This window comes from Scardinius erythrophthalmus (assembly GCF_964197995.2).
Source record: "Scardinius erythrophthalmus genome assembly, chromosome: 17".
Classification (NCBI taxonomy): Eukaryota; Metazoa; Chordata; class Actinopteri; order Cypriniformes; family Leuciscidae; genus Scardinius; species Scardinius erythrophthalmus.
Window position 1 is genome coordinate 1179195 of NC_138237.1, and position 26088 is coordinate 1205282.

The following is a 26088-nucleotide window of genomic DNA, read 5'->3' on the forward strand; positions in this document are numbered from 1 at the left end:
GTGTACTGTATAGTGTAGTGTAGTGTACTGTATAGTGGAGTGTAGTGTATAGTGTAGTGCAGTGTAGTGTTGTGTACTATATAGTGTAGTGTACTGTAGTGTAGTGTACTTTATAGTGTACTGTATAGTGTAGTGTAGTGTACTGTATAGTGGTGTAGTGTATAGTGTAGTATAGTGTAGTGTAGTGTAGTGTATAGTGTAGTATAGTGTAGTGTATATTGTAGTGTATAGTGTAGTATAGTGTAGTGTAGTGTGTAGTGTAGTATAGTGTAGTATAGTGTAGTGTAGTATAGTGTAGTATAGTGTAGTGTAGCGTAGTATAGTGGAGTATAGTGAAGTATAGTGTAGTGTAGTATAGTGGAGTGTAGTGTAGTGCAGTGTATAGTGTAGTGTAGTGTAGTGTAGTGTACTGTAGTGTAGTGTAGTGGAGTGTTGTATATAGTGTAGTATAGTGGAGTATAGTGGAGTGTAGTTTAATGCAATGTATAGTGTAGTATAGTGGAGTGTAGTATAGTGTAGTGTAGTGTAGTATAGTGTAGTGTAGTGTGTAGTGTAGTATAGTGTAGTATAGTGTAGTGTAGTATAGTGTAGTATAGTGTAGTGTATCGTAGTATAGTGGAGTATAGTGTAGTATAGTGGAGTATAGTGGAGTATAGTGTAGTGTAGTATAGTGGAGTGTAGTGTAGTGCAGTGTATAGTGTAGTGTAGTGTAGTGTAGTGTAGTATAGTGGAGTGTAGTGTAGTGCAGTGTATAGTGTAGTGTAGTGTAGTGTAGTGGAGTGGAGTGTTGTATATAGTGTAGTATAGTGTAGTATAGTGGAGTGTAGTGTAGTGCAATGTATAGTGTAGTATAGTGGAGTGTAGTGTAGTATAGTGTAGTGTAGTGTAGTATAGTGGAGTGTAGTGTAGTGCAGTGTATAGTGTAGTGTAGTGTAGTGTAGTGTAGTGTAGTGGAGTGTTGTATATAGTGTAGTATAGTGTAGTATAGTGGAGTGTAGTGTAGTGCAATGTATAGTGTAGTATAGTGGAGTGTAGTGTAGTATAGTGTAGTGTAGTGTAGTGTAGTGTAGTATAGTGGAGTGTAGTGCAGTGTATAGTGTAGTGTAGTGTAGTGTAGTGTAGTGTAGTGTACTGTAGTGTAGTGTAGTGGAGTGTTGTATATAGTGTAGTATAGTGTAGTATAGTGGAGTGTAGTGTAGTGCAGTGTATAGTGTAGTGTAGTGCAGTGTAGTGTAGTGCAGTGTAGTGTAGTGCAGTGTATAGTGTAGTGTAGTGTAGTGCAGTGTATAGTGTAGTATAGTGTAGTGTGTAGTGTAGTGTAGTGTGTAGTGTAGTGTAGTGTAGTGTAGTGTAGTGTGTAGTGTAGTGTAGTGTGTAGTGTAGTGTAGTGTAGTGTAGTGTGGTAGTGTAGTGTAGTGTAGTGTGTAGTGTAGTGTAGTGTAGTGTGTAGTGTAGTGTAGTGTAGTGTAGTGTAGTGTGTAGTGTAGTGTAGTGTAGTGTAGTGTGTAGTGTAGTGTAGTGTAGTGTGTAGTATAGTGGAGTGTAGTGTAGTGCAGTGTATAGTGTAGTATAGTGTAGTGTAGTGTAGTGTAGTGCAGTGTATAGTGTATTATAGTGTAGTGTGTAGTGTAGTGTGTATTGTAGTGTAGTGTGTATTGTAGTGTAGTGTTATCTTTGTCTTTTCCATATGAGAGAATATGTGGATTCTAGATATCTCATCATAACTCTGAAAGTTTAATTCCTCTGCACAGTAGATGAATCGATACCAACCGTTAGACTTTATTTACTTTTGAGATTGTGTACTTGAGATTATTAAACTATTTATAAGAATAGTTCAGACAAAAATGATCATTCTGTCATCATTTACTCCCTCCGCGTCTTTCAAGCCTCTCAGCCTCACTTCATTCAGAGGAACACAGAACAAACTCTTCAGAAATGTTGCAGTGTTTTGGTTGTTCAATGTTCAAAAACAATTGAAGCATTCTTCGAAATATCTTCTTTTGTGTTCGGCAGAATAAACCAAAGCATGATAGTTTAACACTGATATTCTTCTCCACGACAGCTCTGGAATCTCATTAGTTTTCATGCTTTTGTTTTAAATGTAAAGGACAAAAAATGCATCATGCCATTGGTAGATGTGTTTCTCTCGTGACCAATCACGGCCGTCCATGTTTGCATATGCAGAAACGAGACTCGAGTCCTTGAAGAAGATTTGGGTTTGGAGATATCTCTACGTTCAGGAAAGCGTGACCTCGTTGAGTGAAGCATCTCCGAGAGTTTCATCCATCATCATTAGATAAAACGTTCCCACGCCTGAGGCCGGCAATTAGTGAAGCTCAGGACGGATGAAATATGTCTCTTTAAATAATGCAGAGCTGAGATTGTGTCGAAGACTCGCCGTATGAGTGTAAAGTAGCGTTTTTGATCGCAAGACATTTATTTGATGCGTTTCTGCGCAGATATGAGACTCGCATTGTGGTTTTACATGAAGCACACATGTGGATCTGATCAAATACACTGAAATATCCTTTTTTGAAAGTTATTGGAGTACATTTTACATTTTAAGTACAATTTCCAATGCTTAATGTGATTTCATTGCACTTATTTGTGATATTTACTAGCAATTTCAGTAACACTTTACAATAAGGTTCATTAATGTATTAACTTACATGAACTAACCATGAGCAACACATTTGTTACAGTATTTATTAATCTTTGTTAATGTTAGTTAATAAAAAGTGTATTAACTAATGCTAACAAATACAACCTTTGATTTTAATAACGTATTAGTAAATGTTGAAATTAATATCAACTAAGATTAATAAATGTAGAAGAAATATTGTTCATTCTTAGTTCATGTTAACTAATGAACCTTACTGTAAAGTATTACCGCAGTTTCTGAGTAAAACCAATTTTTATGATGTTTGAGTTATTTCGTGAAGTTGATTATTGATATTTTCCAGTGTTGCTCCAAAGGCTAATGGCGTTTCACTCCGGTATTAGCTTAAATGTTGTGAAGGCAGAGTTCATCAGGAGATGTTTGTCTCTCGATTGCAGACACAGTTTGAGACTGTAGATTCTGCTGCTGATATTAAAGAGATCTCCTGTGTGATTAAGAGGATCGTGCTGGTGTTAGTTTTGCTTTCGCTGGAGGAAGCTGTGCAGTGTTTGCTCTCATGTGTGAATGCAAGTCAAGTCAAGTCTCCTTTACTTATACAGCGCTTTTAACATTATAGATCGTTTCAGAGCAGCTTTACAGAGATAACAGGAGAATAATGCAGTAAAGAAGTTTCCAGAAGAGAATAGCGTCTCAGTCCAGCTTAAGTCAGTTCAGTGATGCTTCATTGCTGTTGTAAAAAAGTCATTAATTTAGTTCATTTATATATATATATATCCGCTCTGGAGAAAGTCCAGCTCAGTTCTCATATAATGGTGTCAGTGCAGGAGATCAATAATATTGCTGAATATTAAATTAAATGTCAAAAGCCAAAGGCGACAGGAACCAAAACTCCATCAGTGACAGAATGGAGGAAACCCTCGTGAGAAACCAGACTCAGTCTCAGTTCTCCTCTGGCCAACAGTGTATGATTATGATTATGATTATGATTCAGGCATTACAGGTCAGAGGTCATATTAGATCAGAACATTCTGTGTGAATGCATGTGTGTGTGTGAAAAGGCCAGCAGGGTTTGAGAGTCAGGAAGATCTGCTGCCGATGCCTTGAGGAGCACAAAATGGTGGATGACCAGTGTCAGCATTAGCCTTGACGCGCGCGCGAGTGAAATGGAGTCGCTAGCGCTGATGCGGGAGATAATTCAGTCAGGAGCAGTGGAGCGATGAGACTCCTCGACCACAGCACTTCCTCAGATGAACATCAGTGTGTTCCTCCGCTCGTGACATCAGGCTCTCTGGGAACACTCCTGGGCTTTGCTGAATTAATATTTATTGACCTGCAAGACATCATCATAATTATTCATTATTATAATAGTATATGGAACCCACAACAATTTAAAAAAAACATTTTTTTATGGATTGTTCCCTTTTTTAAATCTATAGATGGGATTTCATTGATATTTTGATCATTGAACTAGGAAAGTTCTTCCATTTTTAGAAATATTCATCACTTTAATCTGATCATTAGATAGATAGATCATAGTTGAAATGTATGGAATTATTAATGCTGGTGGAAAAGTTGTATAAGAACAAAACATTTAGCTGTGCTCTGAAAATAATACTTGGAGATTTGATGATGTTTTCGGTTCTTCTCTCGGTTCTTGATCTTCTTGGTTAGAGAAGTAAGAGTTCAGCGCTGTCGAGTAGTTGAAGTTGCAACTATCTTTTTAAATACTTATTAATATTAAAGTTAGCACAGGGCTAAAGTCTTCATAAAAACATTTGTTTTAGGGCATAGAGATTATATTTTTATACTAGAGCATATCATTTTAGCGAATTGCATGTGACATTTAAATTTGTCTATTTTGTGTGCATCTTTGCCATTGTTACGGTGTGTGCAAGTGACTCTTTCTGCAGGCTGCATTGTTATGCCAGAGTGACTCACTGAATCATCCAGTCAACCGATTCGTTCAAAACACTGATTCATTTAGGAATTAAGCAACTGAATCATTAAATCATTCATTGAGTCAATTTGTTCAAAAACACTGATTCATTGAGATACGAAACAAGTGGCTGTCACAAGTGAGTCATTGAATCACTCATTCAAACTCAGGAAGGAAACAAGTGACAGTCTTTATGAATGATTCATTGAATCATTAAAACTGAGGCTATATAGTAGGTGAAAAACAGAATAAGCGAATAAGTTCTCTGCCAAATACTGAAGTGCACATATGATGGACACTTTACTATCCCATGAGGCGACGGGAGAGGACTTATGAAGCGATGCCACTGAAGCTGGCAATGTATGCTGTACAAATGTAGTAATGTCCGGATTACATTCATACTACGTACTTTTGTGAAGTAATTACTTATTCAAAATAAGTACCTCTTCAAGAGTATGTGTTGTTATGTGTTGTTGTTGTGTTGTTTGTTGAGCCTTTGTCTAAAGACAATTTTCTACCCCTGTGGGGATAAACAATAAAGTTTTGATTTGAATTGAATTGAATTGAGAGTATGCGCTTTTGGACGTAGCCTGATTCTTTTTCGGAATGAGTCATTGAATCATTTAGATTCAATGACTCACTCTGATTCATTCAGTATGAGTCATTGAATCTTAATGGATGAGTTATTGAATCATTTATTTGAACGATTTGTTCAAAATGGATTTTTTCAGAAAAGAAAAAAGCGACTGTCTTTATGAATGAGTCATTGAGTCATTATGAATGAGTCATTTATGAAAAAAAAAATCAGTGGGCTGTCATTGAGTGTCTCGTTGAATCTGATTTGTTCAACAACAGTGATTCATTCAGAGATGATTCAAAATCACTAATTGGTTCAGAATCTAGACAAACTGTAATATGTCTAAAACATAAGTCACTCAGTATCAGCTTGTTCATTGAGATGTTGTATAAAAGCTGTTTTCTGGATCGTCTTGCTCGTGTGATATTGCTTGTATGTCAGTCTAGTGTTACTGTGTGTTTTATAAGGGATAGTGTGTCTCGGGGGAAGCGCAGGGAGAGGTCGGTTGTCACTCTCCTTCTGTTCTTCATGGCCGGTTGAGAACGAGAATAACACTGGTGTTTTTTGCAGAAGAGGTTAGCGGGTCTTAAATCTGCTCTTGGGAACGGCTTGTGTTGGATGCGTCTCAGAAGCTTCATGTAGGTTTGTTAATGGCTGACCTATTTCTGCTGCCATATGCTTCCTGGAAGGGATTTGCTTTGAAACATAAAAGCCAATGATTTAGATGGAGGAAGAAGATTATGAGCACATCAGTCCAGAAGATCTCACATCTGTTGATATGAACGTTGGGAAATAGTCAGCGTTATGTGAAGCTTTTAATGTTGTTTATACGTCTATGTGGTGTTTTTAGTGTACAAAGCATGTGTAAATTCATAAGTCGACAGCATTGCTGAGTATTTCCTCCTTAAAACTGCAGTGAACCTAAAACACGCTTTGAAATCGCTGGTGTTTCTGACGTCACAAACTACCTTGTAACCAATCAGATCAACGTGTGATCGTCAACCAGTGGATCTCTGAGCTGAGCGAGTGAGTGGAGGCGGGGCTCATTTGCATATTCATAGAACCACGCATACTAAATGAGACTAAATGTCGAGTTACATTCAAGATATTTTTTAAGGCATTTTTCGAGGAAAAACGCTTAAATATGTCATTTTGATGATCAAAGATGAGTTTTAAGGGGTAAAATTATTAAGCATAATCTATATTTGCGATGCATCCAAACGTATACTCGACTATAAATGCTCCTGCAATCGTTGTTTCAATTGAAAAGCATGAACATAATTTGCAATTATTCTAATTGATATTGGGAATGCAACCTTTGAGAGAAGCTTTCATAATGAAGAGAATGTTATACATGATAAATATAAATGAAAGGCTCTTTTTTTTTTAGACCTGATGTTGAAAACGGTTGGAGAGACCAGTAATGTGCCACTCGCTGGCATTTTCTCAATCCAGTTTATCAGGAAACTCCAGTGAGAACAGGAACCAGTTTGCGCTCGATCTCTGATCTCATCGGCCAGATCTTCAGTGCAAACTGAGCTTTATCATGAGAATCATCTGAGACTTCCCCATTCACCAGACGCCGCATGACCGAGCGCTTTGAGGAACTAGAGGTTTGCAGAGCTCGGCCTGTCCTGCTGTAATGAAGAACATGTGTTTGAGATGTGTGTTTTTTGCTCGGCACGTATGAAACTGAATGTCTGGCTGAGTTTCCTCTTCTTCTCTGGCCTCTCATGATCTCAAGCTTTGTGTGACACCATCAGCGTTCAGAGAGACTCAAGAGTGCTGGTGGGTTTGTTCAAGCCCTCAGTCCAGGGTTATTTTGGTCGCTTGCGTAACCTTAAGGGCACCGTTCCCAATTCAACCAGAAATAACTCTCAAAGCATGCTTCAGGAAGTCTTCTTCAGGAAACTGGTCAGCATGTGACATTAGTGGAGCAGAACCGTGATCTCAGAAGAGTTCACAGAACCTTCCATCATTGCTTCGTTTTACAAGCAATCGTTGAAGACGTTTCTCCTTATAAAACCTTTTTGGCTTAAAGTGTTCTTTAAAAATTGAGTCAAGAACCGTAGAGTTTACGTTTTTTCCCCACACTTTCATTTCTCGAAGTGCTTTCAGTTCTGCAATAATCTGCTTTAAAGTTCCCCCGGGGAGAAAATCCAGCTTTTAATGTTGTTTACACGTCTATTTGGTGTTTTTAGTGTACAAACCATGTGTAAATTCATAAGTCGACTCCATTGCTGAGTATTTCCTCCTTAAAACTGCAGTGAACCAAAGACAGTCTCAAAAACACGCTTTGAAATCGCTGGTGTTTCTGACGTCACAAACTACCTTGTAACCAATCAGATCAACGTGTGATCGTCAACCAGTGGATCTCTGAGCTGAGTGAGTGAGTGGAGGCGGGGCTCATTTGCATATTCATAGAACCGCGCATACTAAGTGAGGAAAGGGTGTCGAGTTACTTTCAAGATATGGTAAGGCATTTTTCGAGGAAAAAACAGGAAAAATGTCAGTTTGATACGATTGGTACGATTATTGATTACAGTCGGACTTTAAGTTTTCTGATGATAAATAGTGTCTCAAACGGCAGATTGTTGAGGAGACCATTGAGGCCTGCTAATATGCTTCTTTATTTATAAAGATATGTACAAACCAAATTGGTTTTCTGCTCCTCCTCTTAAGTTTTGTTTTAGGATCAACCTGGTATTGAAGCACCAGAACCGTAGACATCTCTAGTGACTCTTCCTGTGACGTTTATGTGGCAGAAATTTGTTGTGTGTTTTACATAACGTGTTCCATGAGTTTATATAACCCGCTGAGATGCGTCCAAACCACACGCTGAAGATCCCGTTCCACCCGTCTGAGAACCTGATCTTCAGCTCCTCAGTCTCCAGACTGTGGAAAGACCAGAAACGTGTCGGTGACGGAGTTGATACTCACTAACCCTAATGATGTCTCCAAGATCCCGACTGAAATATATAATATAATATCTGCTGCTGTGCTGTCCATGTTCATTCTTAAAAGAAGTCTCTTCTGCTCATCAAGTCTGCGTTTATTTAATCAAAAATACAGTAAAAATTGTGAAATATTATTCCAGTGTAAATCAGCTGTTTTCTATGTGAATATATAGTAAAGTGTAATTTATTCCTGTGATCAAAGCTGAATGTTCAGCATCATTACTCCAGTCTTCAGTGTCACATGATCCTTCAGAAATCACTCTAATATGAGGATTTGATGATCAAGAAACATTTATGATTATTATCAGAGTTGAAAACTGTTCATATTTTTGTGGAAACTGAGATACATTACCATTCAAAAGTTTGGGGTACGCACTCAATTGATCAGAAGTGACAGTAAAGACATTAATAATGTTACAAACGATTATTTTTCCAAATAAATGCTGTTCATTTGAACTTTCTATTCATCTACGAATCCTGCAAAATAAAATGTATCACAATTGACACAAAAATATGATTGGTAATAATCAGAAATGTGTCAAAATCATCATATTAGAGTGATTTCTGAAGGATCATGTGACACTGAAGACTGGAGTAAACTCAGCTTTGATCACAGGAGTAAATTACACTTTACTATATATTCACATAGAAAACAGCTGATTTACACTGTAATAATATCTCACAATTTTTACTGTATTTTGAGCTCATAACTGCAGAAGAAACTTTCAGAAATATTTAAAAATATGAATTATTCCAAACTTGACCACTGGGGAACATAAGATGACACTTCAATGAAGCTCACACACATTCATCTGAGCTATGAAATAAATCAATGAGCAAATTAACAGTCCTCAAGTGGCTACATAATTTGTAACTATATCTATTTGTAATAATCCAGTTTAATATTAAGACTAGATTCTGGTTTGGTTTTAACATGTTTCTCTCTCTCTCTCTCTCTCTCTCTCTCTCTCTCTCTCTCTCTCTCTCTCTCTCTCTCTCTCTCTCTCTCTCTCTCTCTCTCTCTCTATCTCTCTCTCTCTCTCTCTCTGTTGTGTGAGATGGTGGACCGACGGTTAAGGACAAAACCCCTGTACTTCTAATCAGCTTAATGTTGGATCATTAAGATTAAGCCTAATGTTAAGATTAATTCTTTGGGGGGGGGGGGGGCTGCTGCGTTGGTGATTAACAAACGACCGTAGACTTTGGACTCCGTGGAGTTAGACGTTTGCATTGGGATAGAAAGGTCTTGAAGGTGTCCGGGTCGCCGCTCCCGGGTTTTCCCAGGTCTTGGTTCTCACCGCAGGGCTGCAGATGTTTTCTGAGCTCTGAAAGAGGGAAGTTCAGGCATGCTTTGCATTTTTAGTCCCCCTTGTGAAGCTTTAGTTCCTCTAAGCTTGTTTTGAGGACATGAGAGTCCTTCTATCTCTGTCCTGTGTGTGTGGTTCACACAGAACGTGCTTTTTTGCATTGAAAAATGCAAGATGCAGAAATATCCACCTGATGCAACTAAACTTAAAGGCCCCCTGTAGTCAATCATTTTATCCCTTAAAACTCATCTTTGATCACCAAAATTACATATTTAAGCATTTTTTCCTTGCAAAAATATCTTCATGCCTTAAAATATCTTGAATGTAACTCGACAGTCGACACCCTTACCTCATTTAGTATGCGCCGTTCTATGAATATGCAAATGAGCCAATGAGAATTATGAATTTACACAAGGTTAGTCTTAAAGCATATTAAAAACACCACATAGACACATAAACAACATTAAAACTTGATTTTAAGTTCAGTTGCTGCATTAAATTAAGTTCAACCAAATTGGCTGTTGAATCTTGCATATCTTAATAACATTGAAATTGGTTGCATGAATTAAATTAATAGAAAAAACATAGGTTTCCGTGACTTATTGATCATAGTCTGTACAGTGAGTGCGAAAAAGATGTGTTTTTAAAAGTTTAACTTCTTTCAGTCATTCTACTAACTACAAGTTACTTATGTCAACTGACTCTCATTAGAGTATTACTATTACTAGACGGTTAGGGTTCAGGTTAGTTCAGTAAGTTGAACATCTTGTCAAGCGTGAGACGCTGCAAAAGATAAAAGCGCAAGAGTCAAAGACATCCGTCTAGTGTGTGTTTACATGGAAAACCGATGGAAAAGCAGCGCAATGGAGCGTCAACACATGAAAACTGGTGGAGCTTGCAACACCAAGATCATGGGTTCGATTCTTGACGCTTGGCACAGGCACATGAGATGCTTCACATTTAAGATGGTTATTTACATCTTTTTCTTTAGTGTGCGAGTGGGAAACTTCTCCAGGGTTTCTTGGAACAAATGACCTGCAGGTTTTAGAAACGGCTGAAAAGTAAGAACTTTTATAACTGAATAAAACCAATAATTGGTTTGTCCCGAGAATATCTGTGCATTATTTCTAGGAGTTTGCAGGGAGGTTGTTGAAGCATCTTGGAGATGTTTCCACAAGCAAAAGATATAAATAACTATTGTTAAAATAACCAAAATAACATTCGAAAGCTTAAATACTCACATTTCATTGAAGTGGCTCAATTTTTGTGACGTTAACTTCAAATTTGGAACAAGATTTTCTAGCGATTCTAGAGGCCAAATTGTAATGTATAAATCAAATGTAATTTTGCTTTACAGTAAACTTCTGTAACTTCTGTAAGCGCTTTCACTTCTGAAATAATCTGCTGAGTGTCTCTTTAAAAAGACCAGCCGTAGGTTTCTATTCCAGAGCGTTCATGAACCACAGCCATTTAAGTTCAGATCTATGATAATAAAGAGGGATTGACGGTTAATAGGTTAAAACAAGTGTTTCTGTCTTCAGCGTTCTCCAGTCGCACGCCTACTGCAAATCAGTTTTGGGTGCCGGATGTAAAATGCAAAGTCTTTTTTAAAGTCAAGTCATCTCATTTATACAGCGCTTTAACAATATAGATTGTTTTAAAGCGGCTTTACAGTGATAATAGGAGATTACAGTAACAGAGATTGTTTTGGCTTTACAGCAGATCTAGAATAAAGTTATTAAGTTAGTTTTGATTGATTCACTTCCGTCGCAACGATCATTAGTTATTAACTTAGCGGCCGCTAACACGACACCGTTCTAACAGAAAACAGAAACTTTTAATGTGTTATGGCCGTTCATTTGCATAACAGCAATGTTTGGTGCTCGAGAATGCAAACTTTGAAACAGTTTCCAAGGTGCAAGCGCTGAAAAATTGTGGAAAACGTGATCATCTCCGCGTAAACTTCAAAAACGAGGGTGCCGCCATCTTTAGAATATTGTCTTTGACCTTCCGTTTTTGCGGTCGCTCTGTATATTTCTGTGGCGCTGCTGTCCAGGAGTAATTAGCTTTTGATGTGGATTTACTTAATGTAAAGTTAATGAAAATTATCATGAGGATTGTAATGTTTAAAGCAGATGACTTAACAAATGTCAGTAGACCGGGAAGATTTTAAAACGAGCCGTTCATTCATAAATACGCAAGATTGCTGTGAAAATACAGACCGGAAGTCAAAAGACAACGAGTGCGGCGCTGAAAAGGGGCGGGGCTACATAAGGTCTATAGGTATGTGCGTTTGAATATATATGTGCGCAGGCGTGAGTCTTTTGACCACACCAAATGACTTGTCTGGCCTTTAAAATTCATAAAACAGAGTTTTTTGTCGCTTCCACATATCAATGTGAACTGGAATCATTGTGACAATGTTTTAAATCCCAAGATGTTGAAAATGTGACGAGCTGAGCTCAGGCTGGCACGCGAGAAGGGTTTTTCTTCCTGCAGTTCTGCTGAGCTTGAAGGTTTTGGGTGCGTTACATCTGCTAGATATATTTCTGTCAGCTGCTCTCCAGTGGCAGCGAGAGGATCAGATCTGCGAGTCCATGTTACGCTCTGCCTGAACACCTCAGCACACATTGCTGCTCTTAAAATGGCTGCCCTTGAAGCTCAAAGCATCTGTGGCGCTCAGTGGCTGTCAGAAGCACATGAAAGCTTCACAGATTTCACCCCATTAGGATCCGCCAGACAGGCTGCTAGGTGCAATTTGCGTCGTTTATGACTCATAATTTCACGTTTATGTTTTCTCCTCTACCTGGGTTTGTCCAGATATGGATGTAACTTTTGTTCTGAGTTCCTCTGGAGTGCCGGAACAGATCTGGGCGGAGCTGAAACTCGACCTCGAGAGACAATGGGCGAACCTGCCCTGGGACACACTGGCAGTGTTGTTCAGAATGAAGGTTGAAACCAGTGTCTGCTTTTACGGTTTGAGGCCACAGGTGATAAGATGTAGGTGTGAGGGCTCGGATGTCTTTATTCTCGTCTCATCCGGCAGGAATTCCAACCATTCAGTCCTGAAACCTGTTTTCTCTTCTGTTGGTGAAGTCTTCACTCTGTAGAATCTTAAAGGGTTCCATCAGGCGCTTCATATATCGAACTTTTTCCAATCGTGGGGTCATTTTATGGATTTAGCTTCTATTTGTTTTTAATTTAAAGTAAATTTTATGATTTAAACAGCTCATAAACATATCAATAGAAACAACTGAAAAAACATGTTACACATGAAAGTATTATGAAGTCATTTAAGACGTTTCTCCTTATATAGAACCTTTCTGGAATAAAGGCTCTTTAAAATTGAGTCAATAACCTTAGAGTTCTATATAGAACCCCATTGATACTTTTGGGATAAGAGGTTCTTTAAAATTAAGTCTAGAACCCTAGAGTTCTATATAGAACCCCATTGAAGCTTTTTGTCTAACACTGTGTCCTAACCAAATGTTACGTGATGCCACGGCATGCAATAAAAGGCATCTTTTCCATATTAATAAGAGTTTTTGACACGTTATTTTTACCCGTTAAATTTTTAACGGGTAAACACGTTATTTTTACCCACCCACATGGCATTGGTGACATCAGAAGAAAGACAGTAAAATTGTAATAACATATTACCTTTTGACATAAACAATAATTTTTGTTGCTTCGGAACTGTATGCACTGATATTTTGTGCCAAATAAGAACGGTGAAATGAAATAGTAAATAGTTGATTTTGATTTTGCGTCATCTTTAAGACACATATGTTGTATGATAACTGTAGATCATGCTTTTGTGTGTCTTACTTCAAGAACAAACGCAAATCATGTCCCTGACATTATTTTGGTCCCTTTGTGAATGCAGAGTTACGTCACTGATTTATTTTATCTCATCTCGTCCTCAGTTCCCAGTGAAAATGTCCCTTGTAACTTTAGGAGCGACTAAGAACCAAGTAGAATCTATTTTTGTTTGCTTTTACAGCATTCAAGACCTCCTCTAATGTGTAGCATTGCACTAAACCCATATAATTCTGGCCCTGACATTGAGGCCTTTTCTTGTAGAAATCACCCAGAGAATGTGTGAGCCAGCCAAGGCTGAAGAATCACTCTGGTCTTTGTTGAGTGCTCTCAGATATGCAGAGCTGGTACAGTGCTGTACGGCGGCTAAAATGCATTGCTGTTGTTGAATTCATGCTAACACTCATGTCCTTGCCACATTGAGGATCACATTGAGAATGACCCGTGATGAAAGAAAAACATGTTCGTTCGCTGTATCTTTTCATGGTCTTTTACTAGAAGACACGCTTAGTGTTGTAAAGAAAACCATAACTCTTTGAAGCGGTTGTTGTTTTATATATTATCATTATTTACATGGTTTACATGAGGTCAGTGCTGAATTAGTTTCATTCAAATCATGTGTTACTAACATACTCTGTAATTTCTGGCTCAGCTTGTAGTTTTTCGTGAAAATGTTTTATTGGCTTATGAAAATGTTCACCGCAGTCTGATGAAATATTGCAATTTTCCCCAAACACAACAGAGATTTGTGCATGGACAGCATGTGTATGTGCTGAATTTGGCAGCGGTGTGCGAATTAATGAAAAAGTATTGATCAGGGACTGAATCATACTTTGTTTCAGCTCATTGATTGGCACAGTTGCAGGGTGCTCTTAGGTCATGGGACATAATAATGCCACCTCCAAGTGACAGCCCGCCCCATAATCCTTTGTGTTTGCACTGCATCTCTGAAGCCCTGAGCATTCCTCATCCCTCTGCGGATTCACTCAATCTTATTTCAGAAGGGCTTGATGCAATCTGATGGAACATGCTGATGTAAATACCAAGGCCCACTGGTATGCTCCAGCTGAGGCTTATCCCTGGGTAATAAAAAATGGAACAAATCAGCCCATAATCCCTCCTCAGCTATTGTTCTTGGAGCAGACTGACCACTCTCCAAAAAAAGATAGATTCTTCTGTTGTATCCTGTATTCATCTCTTTTCTGTGAAATACAATGGTATAAAATGTCCTTTCCAAGTTTATACTCTTACCCCTTTCTCTCTTTCTGTCTCTAAACAGGTTTCCCTGATTTTCCAGGGAGTCCTAAGCGATGGAAGTGCTGCAGTGCGATGGCTGTGATTTCCGTGCAGAGACGAACGATGAGCTCAAGGTGCACATACAAGACGTCCACACGGCCTTCCTACAGCCCACAGAAGTGGGAGAAGGTGAGGAGTCTCCCAGACGGTCCAGGTCAAACTCAGTAAACTCCCACAGCCAAACAGAGGACGAGGAAGACTTGACCAATCACGATTATGACTCCTTGAAAAAGGACGCAGGTATATCAACATTTCTTATTGCGACCTGAACTAGACATAGATGATGAGTGCAGTCTTCTAGAAGTAAAGAAACTACATCAGAACAGTCATTCTGGCATCCTAATTTGTGTGAAATTGAAGCGCTCAACGTTTTTCTTTCTCTGTTCCTGTTTCAGGCATCCACTCCTTAAACAAAGACCTAGGGCACTCCTCCGGTTCAAAGCAAGCTAAACACAACCAATCAGCAAAGCCTTCAAGCAAAACGTCAACTTCATTTTTTCAGTGCAAGTTCTGTGTGCGGTACTTCAGATCCAGCTCTCTTCTCAGTGAACACACCAGGAAGGTCCATGGTGAAGCAAGCAATGAGAGATCCCTCAAGACTTCCAAGCAGGCCAGCTGCAGCGCTACTACTTATGATGGTGTAGGAACTGTCTTTTCCTGCCAGTATTGCACTTATAAATCCCCACACAGAGCACGGATTCTGAAACACCAGAAAGTGCATCACAAAGAAGGTCCAGCAGGCCACTCGGCTCCTGTCGAAGCAGAAGTTCTGGATTTAGACTCTGAAGCCTCCTCCGTCGAAGAACAGAGTGAAGAGTCACCAGGGAATGTAGAACGCCGAGTGTTGGAATCTATGATCAAACCCCAGTCAAAAGGAAGCTTTAACTGTGAGTGGTGTGGCTTTCAGACTTTGCAAAGGCAGCAGTTAGCCGATCACATGATGAAGAAACACCGTAACATGGTGAAGATTATGGTATCATTGCAACAGCCCAAAATGCATGACGGAAGTGCAGGATCCAGCAAGTCTGATTCGGCTTCATCTAGGAGAAGCACTCCAACCTCCAATTTAAACCTGAACGATCTACCGAGCAATGAAGGTTCCTCCACAAATGCCTCGTCAATCAAAGGATCCTCTGGCAATGCATCGCTCAAGTCCACTTCAGGGATATCAAGTTTTCACTACTCACAGCTCACAGCAAAAATACCTAACAGCACAGGATCTTCCATACTGTCAGAGAGATCGACTTTCACCATGTCAGATATGTCTAGGTCTGGCATGGATCTAGATGCCAGCATTCTGAATGATTCTAGAAGCAGTTCAGAAGATGAACTCTGTGACTTGGAGGATCCCCATTACACGGAGCCAGCTGAGGATTCTACTAAGCTGCTTCTGTCAGAAGAGGATAATGACCTGCTAGAAACGAAAGGAGTTCCATTCAAAAGACACATGAACAGGTTCCAGTGCCCTTTCTGCTCCTTCTTGACCATGCACCGACGTAGTATTTCTCGTCACATAGAGAACATACACTTATCTGGCAAAGCTACTGTGTATAAATGTGACAAGTGCCCCTTTCTTTGCACCAACCCACTAAAGCTTGACACGCACAAACAATGTCATGGTGGGTCTTCTGAATGGGACTCCATGGACTTAACCAGTGAAGGTCTAGATGGTCAAGGTGAACGCTCTGAGCCTGTGAATGGAGGAAACAGCAGCTCAAAAATCAACGGGAAAAAATCCAGTGCAGGCGAGGAACAGCAGGGTCCTCATCGGTGCTCACTGTGTAACTTCTCCACCATCACACTGAAAGGTCTACGTGTCCACCAGCAACACAAACACTCGTACTGTGATGGAACACAAGTTACTGGTCAAGAGGGTTTGTCCAATGAGCAGCAAGATTCTGAGTCCGAGTCCTACAGCTCCTCAAGCTTTGTCCAGAAAACTCAAACATCAATCCTTGGATTTTCAACCAAGAAGCACCTTATTGGGAAGACAGCAAGAAAGTCCATCAACGATTTGCCCTTGGATCTCTCTCCTGTCAAAAAACGGACAAGGATTGATGAAATTGCAAATAATCTCCAGAGCAAGATTAGTCAAAGCCAACAGCACGAGGATGTGATTAACCTTGAGGAGATGGATGATGACGTGGAGGAGAATGGTAATCACGTCGATGTAGAAGCAAGCAGAGAGAGAGAAACCTCTGATGCTCAAAGTCAGCACTACACATTCAACACTCAGCATGTTAGGAATGCTGGAGGTCTTCAGACAGAGCGTGGCGTTGGGAAAAGAAAGCGCAGTCTGCAGTCCAAACTCGGATCAAGAAACATTCCTGTTCAATTAACCATTTCTGATGATGAAGATAATTATAGTGCCTCTTTGGAATCTAAAGATGCCCAAGATCAAAGCAGTCAAGATGGCAGGGAGACGTATCAGGACAATGTTGAATACACTGAGGTACCCGGGAACCTGTTCTACTGCAAACATTGTGAGTACCAAAACAAGTCCGCTCGCAGTGTCAGCACACACTACCAGAGGATGCACCCTTACATCAAGTTTAGCTTCAGATACATCCTGGACCCAGAGGATCAGAGCGCAGTCTTCCGTTGTCTCGAGTGCTTCATCGAATATAACAACTTTAATGATCTGCACCAGCACTATATGACGCACCATCCAGAAGCAAGCAACGTCTTGAACTTTAACCAGCCAGATCTGGTGTATATGTGCCGTTTCTGTTCCTACACAAGTCCAAATGTGCGGAGTCTGATGCCCCATTATCAAAGAATGCACCCTTCAGTGAAGATCAACAATGCCATGATTTTTTCCAGCTACATGGTCGATCAGCCTCAGAAGAGTGCTTCTGAGTCCCAAACACTAAGAGAAATCTTGAATTCTGGGCCGAAGAGTTTAAGCTCCACCTCGTCTGGGTCCAGATCATCCTCCAGTCCAGCTCTCAAAAGCATCTGCAAAACGCCAGAAGCAAACACAGAGGCTGAAGTTATTCGAGAAGGTCTGGGTGGTAATGTGGTGGTGTATGACTGTGATGTCTGTTCTTTCTCAAGTCCCAACATGCACTCAGTACTGGTCCATTATCAGAAAAAACACCCCGAGCAAAAGGCCTCATACTTCCGAATACAGAAGACAATGCGGGTCATATCAGTTGACCGAGCACAGTTGTCGAGCAATTCAACCTACAGCCTAACCAGCACCCCCAAGTCTTCGAACGCCATCCTACCTGTGGCTCTGGATGAAGATGTTTATTATTGCAAACACTGTGTCTACAACAACCGCTCTGTAGTGGGCGTTCTGGTCCACTATCAAAAGCGGCATCCAGAGATTAAGGTGACGGCAAAGTACATAAAGCAGGCACCCCCAACCCCAGGACTGCTGAAACTCATGGACGAGTTACAGATCGCACCCCCTAAACAGTTTCTAAAGCAATTCAACAACAACGGGATTGAAGGGTCAAGTAATTCCAACACTAAAGGAGCATCCGACAAAGGGGAACCTGAAATGCTGTTCTTCTGCCAGCACTGCGACTATGGGAACCGCACTGTGAAGGGAGTGTTGATTCACTACCAGAAGAAGCACAGGGACGTGAAAGCCAACGCCGACCTCGTCCGTAGACATACAGCTGTGGTCCGGAGTCAGAGAGAAAGAGCGCAGATGATCCACGCGGGAAGTTCCACGTCCACTGCAACTGTAGCTACTGAAGCAGACAAATCCAGGTCATTGCGATCTTTGAAGTGTAGACACTGTGTGTACACGTCTCCTTACGTGTACGCCTTGAAGAAGCATTTGAAGAAGGATCATCCTACTGTGAAGGCCACGGCCATGACGATCTTACACTGGGCTTATCAGGATGGTGTGTTGGAGGCTGGTTATCACTGTGAGTGGTGCATATATTCCCACGCTGAACCAAGCGGGCTGCTCATGCATTACCAAAGACGCCACCCTGAGCACAATGTTGACTACACTTACATGGCCAGCAAGCTGTGGGCTGGTCCTGATACTTCCACGAGCAGACAGGGGGGGAACTCTGAAACGAAGCATTACCAATGCAGAGATTGTGCCTTTGAGGCGTGCTCCATCTGGGACATTACTAACCATTACCAAGTGGTGCACCCTTGGGCCATCAAAGGTGATGAATCTGTCCTCATCGACATTATCAAGGGGAACCAAGCACCTGATAAGCTTCTGGCCAAAGGACACGTTTCGACGTCCAGTCCGTTCAATACTCACCAGCAGGAAGAGACTGCAGTTGAAGTCATTCGCCCAACACATGAGCGCCAATCTAATCTCTCTCTGTCTGCCACCTCATCTATCTCAAACAACCCTTACCAGTGCACTGTGTGCTTGTCCGAGTACAACAGTCTTCATGGGCTTCTAACCCACTATGGCAAGAAACACCCGGGCATGAAAGTGAAAGCTGCTGACTTTGCTCAGGAAGCAGACATTAACCCTAGCTCAGTTTACAAGTGCAGACACTGTCCGTACGTGAACTCTCGCATCCACGGAGTTCTCACACACTACCAGAAACGACATCCTTCCATCAAAGTCACGGCTGAGGACTTTGCTGATGATGTTGAGCACGTACACGAGTTAACTAGCGAGGGCGATGAGCGATCTAAAACACAGAGGCAGGGCTATGGTGCGTACCGCTGCAAGATGTGCCCTTATACACACGGCACTTTAGAGAAACTCAAGATACACTATGAGAAATATCATAACCAACCGGCTGCAGATATGTTCAAAGGAACCGCCACGCAGTCGCCGGCTAGAAGAGACGATTCGGTTGCTGAATGCAGTAGCAACAGGGTGACCGAAGTCTCAGAGATGTGTGACTTCGACATCACAATTTCCGAAGTCGCAAAGAATGACAATAACACTGTGTTTAATTGTCAGCTGTGCAAATACTTCTGCTCCACCCGGAAGGGTATCGCGCGCCACTACCGTATCAAGCATAACAATGTCAGAGCGCAGCCTGAGGGAAAAAACAACGTCTTTAAATGTGCGCTCTGCGCCTACACCAACCCCATCCGCAAAGGCCTCGCCGCACACTACCAGAAACGCCACGACATCGATGCTTACTACACACATTGCCTGGCAGCATCCAAGACAGTGAGTGAGAAACCGAACAAGGTGATGGTGCCCTTGGCATCAGAAGCAGAGGCTCCAGCGATGAGCGAGGAGCTGAGGCTCGCGGTGGACCGGAGAAAATGTTCGCTCTGCTCCTTCCAGGCTTTCAGCAGGAAGAGTATCGTTTCTCATTACATAAAGCGCCACCCCGGAGTCTTTCCCAAAAAGCAGCCTTCCAGCAAACTGGGCCGTTACTTCACTGTGATCTATTCCCAGGAAGCAGAGAAACCTCCATCCACGGAGGAGTTGGAAATAGTTGAAGTTAAGGATGAGGTGGAGCCTGAAGGTGACGTGGACTGGCTTCCCTTCAAATGTCTGAAATGCTTCAAGCTCTCGTTCAGCGCGGAAGAGCTACTGGTGATGCATTACAACGACTGCCACAGCAAGGAACTCAAGTGGGATTTCGTCACCATCCCAAGCCCTGCAGAAGATGGGACGGAGCTCTACCAGTGCACCCACTGTGAAATCAAGTTCTTGACCCTTCCAGAACTCGGCCTCCATCTGATGAACCACAATGAGGGTTTCCAGAAGAGAGCCATGAGGCTGGAACGAAGAAAACAGCTTCAAAGCAAGCAGAGGACGACAGAGCCACCAGAAGCCAAACCAGAGAATAAGGTGAGCCTAGAAATGTGTTAAAGGTGACACGTTATGCCCCTTTTCACAAGATGTAATATAAATGTATGGTGTCTTATGGTAATATAAATGTATGTTTCACAGAGAAAGGCTTTCCAAATCAAAGTTACTGAGTTTCACGTTTTCTGGGTTGGTAGATGCACTGGGGATCTGATTATAGCACTTAAAGGGATACTTCACCTCTGGAAAGATGAATGTGTATTTAAAATGGGTCATTTATGTAGAAGAGATGTGAAATTATTTTAGAATTTGGAGCCTTCTTGACTGAGAAAAGCCAGAAAATTTATTTTTGGCTTATGTGGATGAAAGACAACAACTCCCAGAATGCACTTACTTCGCTGCCCTACGAGGCCACTCCCAAGCCACGCCAACAGGTAAGAGCGTGCAGTTTAACAACTAGGCTAGGCTACTAGTTGACTCGAAACTTAAAAGACGCCGTTTTATCGTGAGTCTCCGTGATGAGTCTGCCCGGGTTTTCGAGATCGCCCAAAATGTCCGGGATTCGGCTTTTGCGTTCTACAGTCGCCATTCATCATGTTTACTGTGGCGAGCAGGACGAGGCTGAGGGGCGCGGGAGAACGGCGCGAGGCCGGTGGCGTGATTACTGATGAGCGACACCTGTGAGACGCACCGGTCTCAAAGGCTATCTCTCACGGAGGAGCGGGAATTTTATTAGCAATGGTAAAGCACACATGAACCGATCACTTGTTTTGCTTTCATGTAAACACTACATTCAGATTCACCAATCGGAATGAATTCAGTTAGACTGAAACAAAAGGTGTGCATGCAAACAATGAATGGCGACTGCAGAAAGCAAAAGCCGAATCCCGGACATTTTGGAGAATCTCGACAGCCGGACATGTCCGGGAAAAAGAGGATGGTAACCTCTACTACTCCGCTTTCTCCACAGAACAAGAGCCTGCTAGCTTAGCTTCCAAATAAAGACGACTGACACTATTTGTACATTCTGTGAGTGAGATCCCTCTTTTGGCGGGTTGAACACATGCGGGACAGCGCCTACTACTGTCTGTAGTCTCTCGCCTCTGGCCAAAAAGTCCTCTGATGACGCAAAATGGCGATTTTTGTGTCATCGGAGGATTTTTTCCAGACAAAAAATACATAAATCTCTTGTCTCAGGGGGATATGAGGGAGGGAAGCACGGTAATTCGAAAATACTACAGGTTTTCTACTGATACAAAGCTTAATGCTAAATGCCGAAGTATCCCTTTAAACACGGAAAAAGTCAGATTTCCATGATATGTCCCCTTTAAAAGCGAGTTTGTAAACAAGCACAAAGCAACAAAACTAGACTCTGCAAGCATGCAGCATCACTACAGCTTAATTATAGATGCAAGTGGTTCAAATAACTAGATTGCATCAGTAAAGTTTGTTGTCATTGTCTCTCTGTATAGCTGGAGGGCACACCTGATAAGACTCCCGTCGGCTACAGGTGCAACTTCTGCGTGGAGGTCCACCCCACCCTTCGGGCCATCTGCAACCACCTGAGAAAGCATGTGCAGTACGGCGAGGCCAAGGAGGGGCACGTGAAGGTACGAGCACCATCTATCAGATAGCTTTAAGCAGCTGCATTAGTTCATTTTCAACTTCCCATCTGTTTACATTTTCAGTCTTATTAGACTCCAGCACAATGTCTATATTCAGTCTTTTCCCTGAAGTGGCTTCAGCGTCTTCTCAACTGCATTCACAGGCCGTTTGGACCTTCCGCTTAAGGGTCTTTTTCTCTTGTTTGCACTGTTAAACTGCTACAATTCAGATGCACATTCAATGAAATAGACAAATAAAGGCAAATCCTTGAATGTTGCAGAAGAAACACGGAAAATGACTTCTGCTTAAACTCAAGTGTTTTATTTCACCGTGTGGGCATTCATGAAGAAAGCCTTGAACGTGTCGTAAAGTTGATCCTGTAATTAAATCTTGTGGCCTTGAGTTAAACATTTTTGCATATAGAGAATGAAAGATTTTCTTCTTTTTCTAAAGCTCTTTTCTGAATGTGATTCTGCCTTGGACTAAATAAGGTTTTTTGAGGGCAACAATGTTGCTATCCACCTTTTGGAACCGCCTTTGTGTTGGACGCGCATCTATGATGCCTTAAAATGCTCTCTAGGTAGGGTAGTTAACATGCCTATTTAAAAGATATTCGGTTAACATTTATGTGAATGGAAAGTGTGTTTCAGCCTTTGACTTCACTAGTGGATTTGAAATTGTTATGCACTGTGACAAATGAAATTTCAGAAGTCTTGTGAGCTTGTGAATTCATAGTATGCAAAATACCGTTTAAAGACTAGTGCATAATCTTTTTTATTACTTTAATTTCAATCAGATAATGCAGTTGCATTTGTGGTTGGAGTATAAATATATACAAGAATAAGTGTGAGTGTGATGGATTTCTTAATGAGGACTTTCACAGTGTTTAAGGTGCAGAGGGCTGCATTTACACACGGCCAAGGCCAGTCTCTTTATCGCAGCGGAATCCTGAGACTGGCAACGCAACCCTTCGTCTCTGAAGAGAAAGCCATTTAGGTGGGCTTGACGGTGTGGCGTGGAGAGTGGCGTGTAAGCGTCTTAGTGTTAGTGTTCCACTGAGAGTGCCAGGACGCTGGCAGGGAGGATTTGAATGGGATCCCAGTGAGGATCAGCAGACAGAGGCCAGGATAGGGCCGAATCACACCGGACACTAGGGGGCAGCACTCACGCTCACACACACACACACACACACACACGCTCACACACACACACACACACACACACACACACACACACGCTCACAGACTCAGAACAGCTACTCTGAGGACAGACCCAAGGGTCATTGTATTATTTTAATTTAGCATTTTTATGATTTAATGAATAGCTTTTCATCAATTTGAACCCCAGTTTGTGAAACACTGGGCTACTATGTAGAAAATACTGGAATGCTAGTGTACTACATACTCTTTTTTTCTCATTTGTAATGGTATGCTGTTTTAAACTCGGCATGAAAGGGAAGTTGCGCTCGTCTTTTCTTCTCTATTGTACCATATATCCGAGTAAAACACTTCTGGAACAAGAACAAATGTGGGCGGGGCTTGATTGTGTCCGTGGGGAATTGATTGGATGATTGGATGGTTGCTATTGGTGGATCTCATTTGAGTGACAGGTTGCCCCGCCCACATCATCAGGGAAGAGATGCTGCAAGAGGAACTTATTCTGATTCAAGATTACCAGGAACATGAATTTAAAACCATAATAATAAATAATTTAGAATAAACAGCAATGTTCTATAAAAAATAACCATTTCATGTGACTTTAAACGTTTTAGTTAGTAATATGCCATATGTCACATTGGCCTCACTGTGTTGTGGCCTCTAGTTATTGTCACGCATTTGTGTGTATTAACTTTATGTGTTAAAAAATATCAGTTATCAATCAAAATATTGACTCAACTATGGGTTGTTAAAAATCAGTTATCACTTCTGGTTCATGATGGTGGAATTAAAAGGTCAAATCGGTCGTCTAGTTTGCACTGACAAATCTAGTTCTCTGTCTCAGTGTGTTTGGCTCTGATTGGCTGACGGTGCAGAGGTGCATCTGAAGTGCAGGGTCAGTTCTCTCTCTCTCTCTCTGTCTCTCTCTCTCTCTCTCTCTCTCTCTGAGATGCTGAATTTGCTGTGGGCTGTAAAACAGCAGATGTCTCAGAAACACACAGGAACCTCTTGGCCGTTTCTAAATTAAGAAAGAGGGATGTCCTGATATCGCAGGAAGACTCAGAGAGCTTTAATGGCCGTAATCAAACACGATCATCTGTGCCTCAGCCCTGAGAGAAGTATCATATCAGACTGTCAAATGTATTTATCATGATTATCAAATGTCACAAACCTTAAGCATGTCAAAAACAATGTAGAGGTTTATTTCACTACATAATGAAGAAATATATATATATATATATATATATATATATAGTCAGACTCAGGTCTTGACATTATCAATCATTTTATATATAATATATACTTTTGTTTATTGTAGTCTTTTAATTAAAAGGCATCTGAAATAATAAACTAAGTACAATGTAGGGTTGTCAAAAAGATAAAACATTTTTTTACAGGCCTTGAATCTTAGTGTGGGATAATTTTACAAATTTTTGCAGATTTTTGACACTTGCACCCAAAGTGCGCATGCATAAAAATGCCTCTCAGTACTAAATTGAGTTCTTATTATCGCTGCTTATTGTGCTTAAACAGTCAAATACACACAACATAATGTCAAAATGCCAGTTTTGGCGAGTATTCACATACGTATTAAGTCAAAGTAAACAGTTGAGGAAGAAAACGCACGTGTAACAGTATATTGGATCCGTGCGTCAGGTCTTAAAGCGACAGCAGCCTAATAAACCTGCTGCCAAATTATGAGATCATATTAAAAACATCTAAATGTTCCCCATGGTATCGATGCCAGAATTGTGGCCAGTGAAAATGCTGAGTGGTTTGTAACTTTGGAAAATTACTTTCCATAGTGGCTGGAGAGCAAAAAAGTCAACGTCAAGCCCTGGATAAAGTTAATTCTAAACTCATTGTAATATGCTGGTTTGGTTTTTGTTGCTTATTTTCATGATTTTTTAGAAACTTTTAACAGAAATCTTTTGTAACATAAATGTCTATACTGTCACTTTTGATCAATTTAATGCGTCCTTGCTGAATACAATAATAATTATTTTTTAATAAATCTTACTAACCCCAAACTTTTCAATTTGTGTATCACAGTTTCCACATGAAGTGTTTTTTAACACTGATAATAATCATAAATGTTTCCTGAGCATCAAATCATCATATTAGAATGATTTCTGAAGGATCATGTGACACTGAAGACTGGAATCTCAGGAATAAACGACAGTTTACTATAGATTCACAAAGAAAACAATTTTGAATTGTAATATTTCACAATTTCATCATACATCTATTTTTGATTAAATAAATGCAGCCTGAAGGTGAGCAGACTTTCGACCGGTAGTGCGGAGTTCATTTAATATGACTGGATGACTAATTTCAGTCATTTTCTCTGACAGCAGGAAGCAGCAGAGACGCATGTTCCCGATCCCATTCCCGTTCCCGGAATATCCAACGGCGAGGTGGAGGATGTGGATGTGGATACGGTGACCCCTGACCCTTCGGAGACTTCAGTCGCCATGGAGACCGAGGAGCCGGTGGAAACGGGGCCGATCGTGGGCCCGCCGGAGCCGGAAAAGCCTCGTGCTCTTCCCGGTCATCCGTGTGGGATGTGCAACCGCATGTTCATGTCCATGCAGGGCCTTCGCTCGCACGAGAGGAGCCACTCGGCCGTCGCACTCGTCAACAGAAGCCACAAATACAGCTGCCAGTTCTGCCACTTCGCCTCGCCCTTCAGACACAAGTGAGTCCGAGTCTCAGCACAGGTCCGGCACAGCACCATTTGGGTTTAAAGCACTAAAATAGCACTAAAGATAAATAGATAAATACATAGAATCCCGAGGGAAAACGTTCGTAAGAATGCAGATTCGTCTCCTCATTTACTTCCTGTGAGATACTCTGACAGAGCAGTTAGTCTCGTCTGAAGCGCAGGACCTTTGTTTGGTTCCCTGGAGTAAATCCGTCTTGACTGGATGTTCCGTGACCCAGAAAGTGCCGCATTCATGTGCCACACGGGAACCGGGATAAAAAACACTGATTCCCAAGATCCCTGTCGGAGACGGCTGTTTTGTCAGAGTCTCAGCGCTAAAGCAGGGATCTTCTGAAGAGAGACGTTTCTTTCACTGGTTATCATTAGTGGTTTATTTTCCTTG

General features: G+C 41.2%; 1 protein-coding gene across 10 annotated transcripts in view; it reads left to right on the forward strand.

The window, feature by feature from the left end:
- znf462 (zinc finger protein 462) overlaps window positions 1-26088 on the forward strand; it is a 59484-nt gene that overhangs the window by 12272 nt on the left and 21124 nt on the right. For 3 of the 10 annotated variants that reach the window (XM_081390629.1, XM_081390636.1, XM_081390637.1), the window contains exons 2-5: window positions 14496-14752; window positions 14908-20261; window positions 21692-21829; window positions 25336-25679. In XM_081390629.1, the coding sequence (XP_081246755.1) occupies window positions 14527-14752; window positions 14908-20261; window positions 21692-21829; window positions 25336-25679 (6062 nt within the window). In that variant the 5' untranslated portion in view covers window positions 14496-14526. Of the gene's footprint in view, window positions 1-1894; window positions 6747-9382; window positions 14300-14495; window positions 14753-14907; window positions 20262-21691; window positions 21830-25335; window positions 25680-26088 lie in introns of those variants that run through there. The other 7 variants (XM_081390631.1, XM_081390632.1, XM_081390633.1 and 4 more) reach the window with 7 other exon arrangements.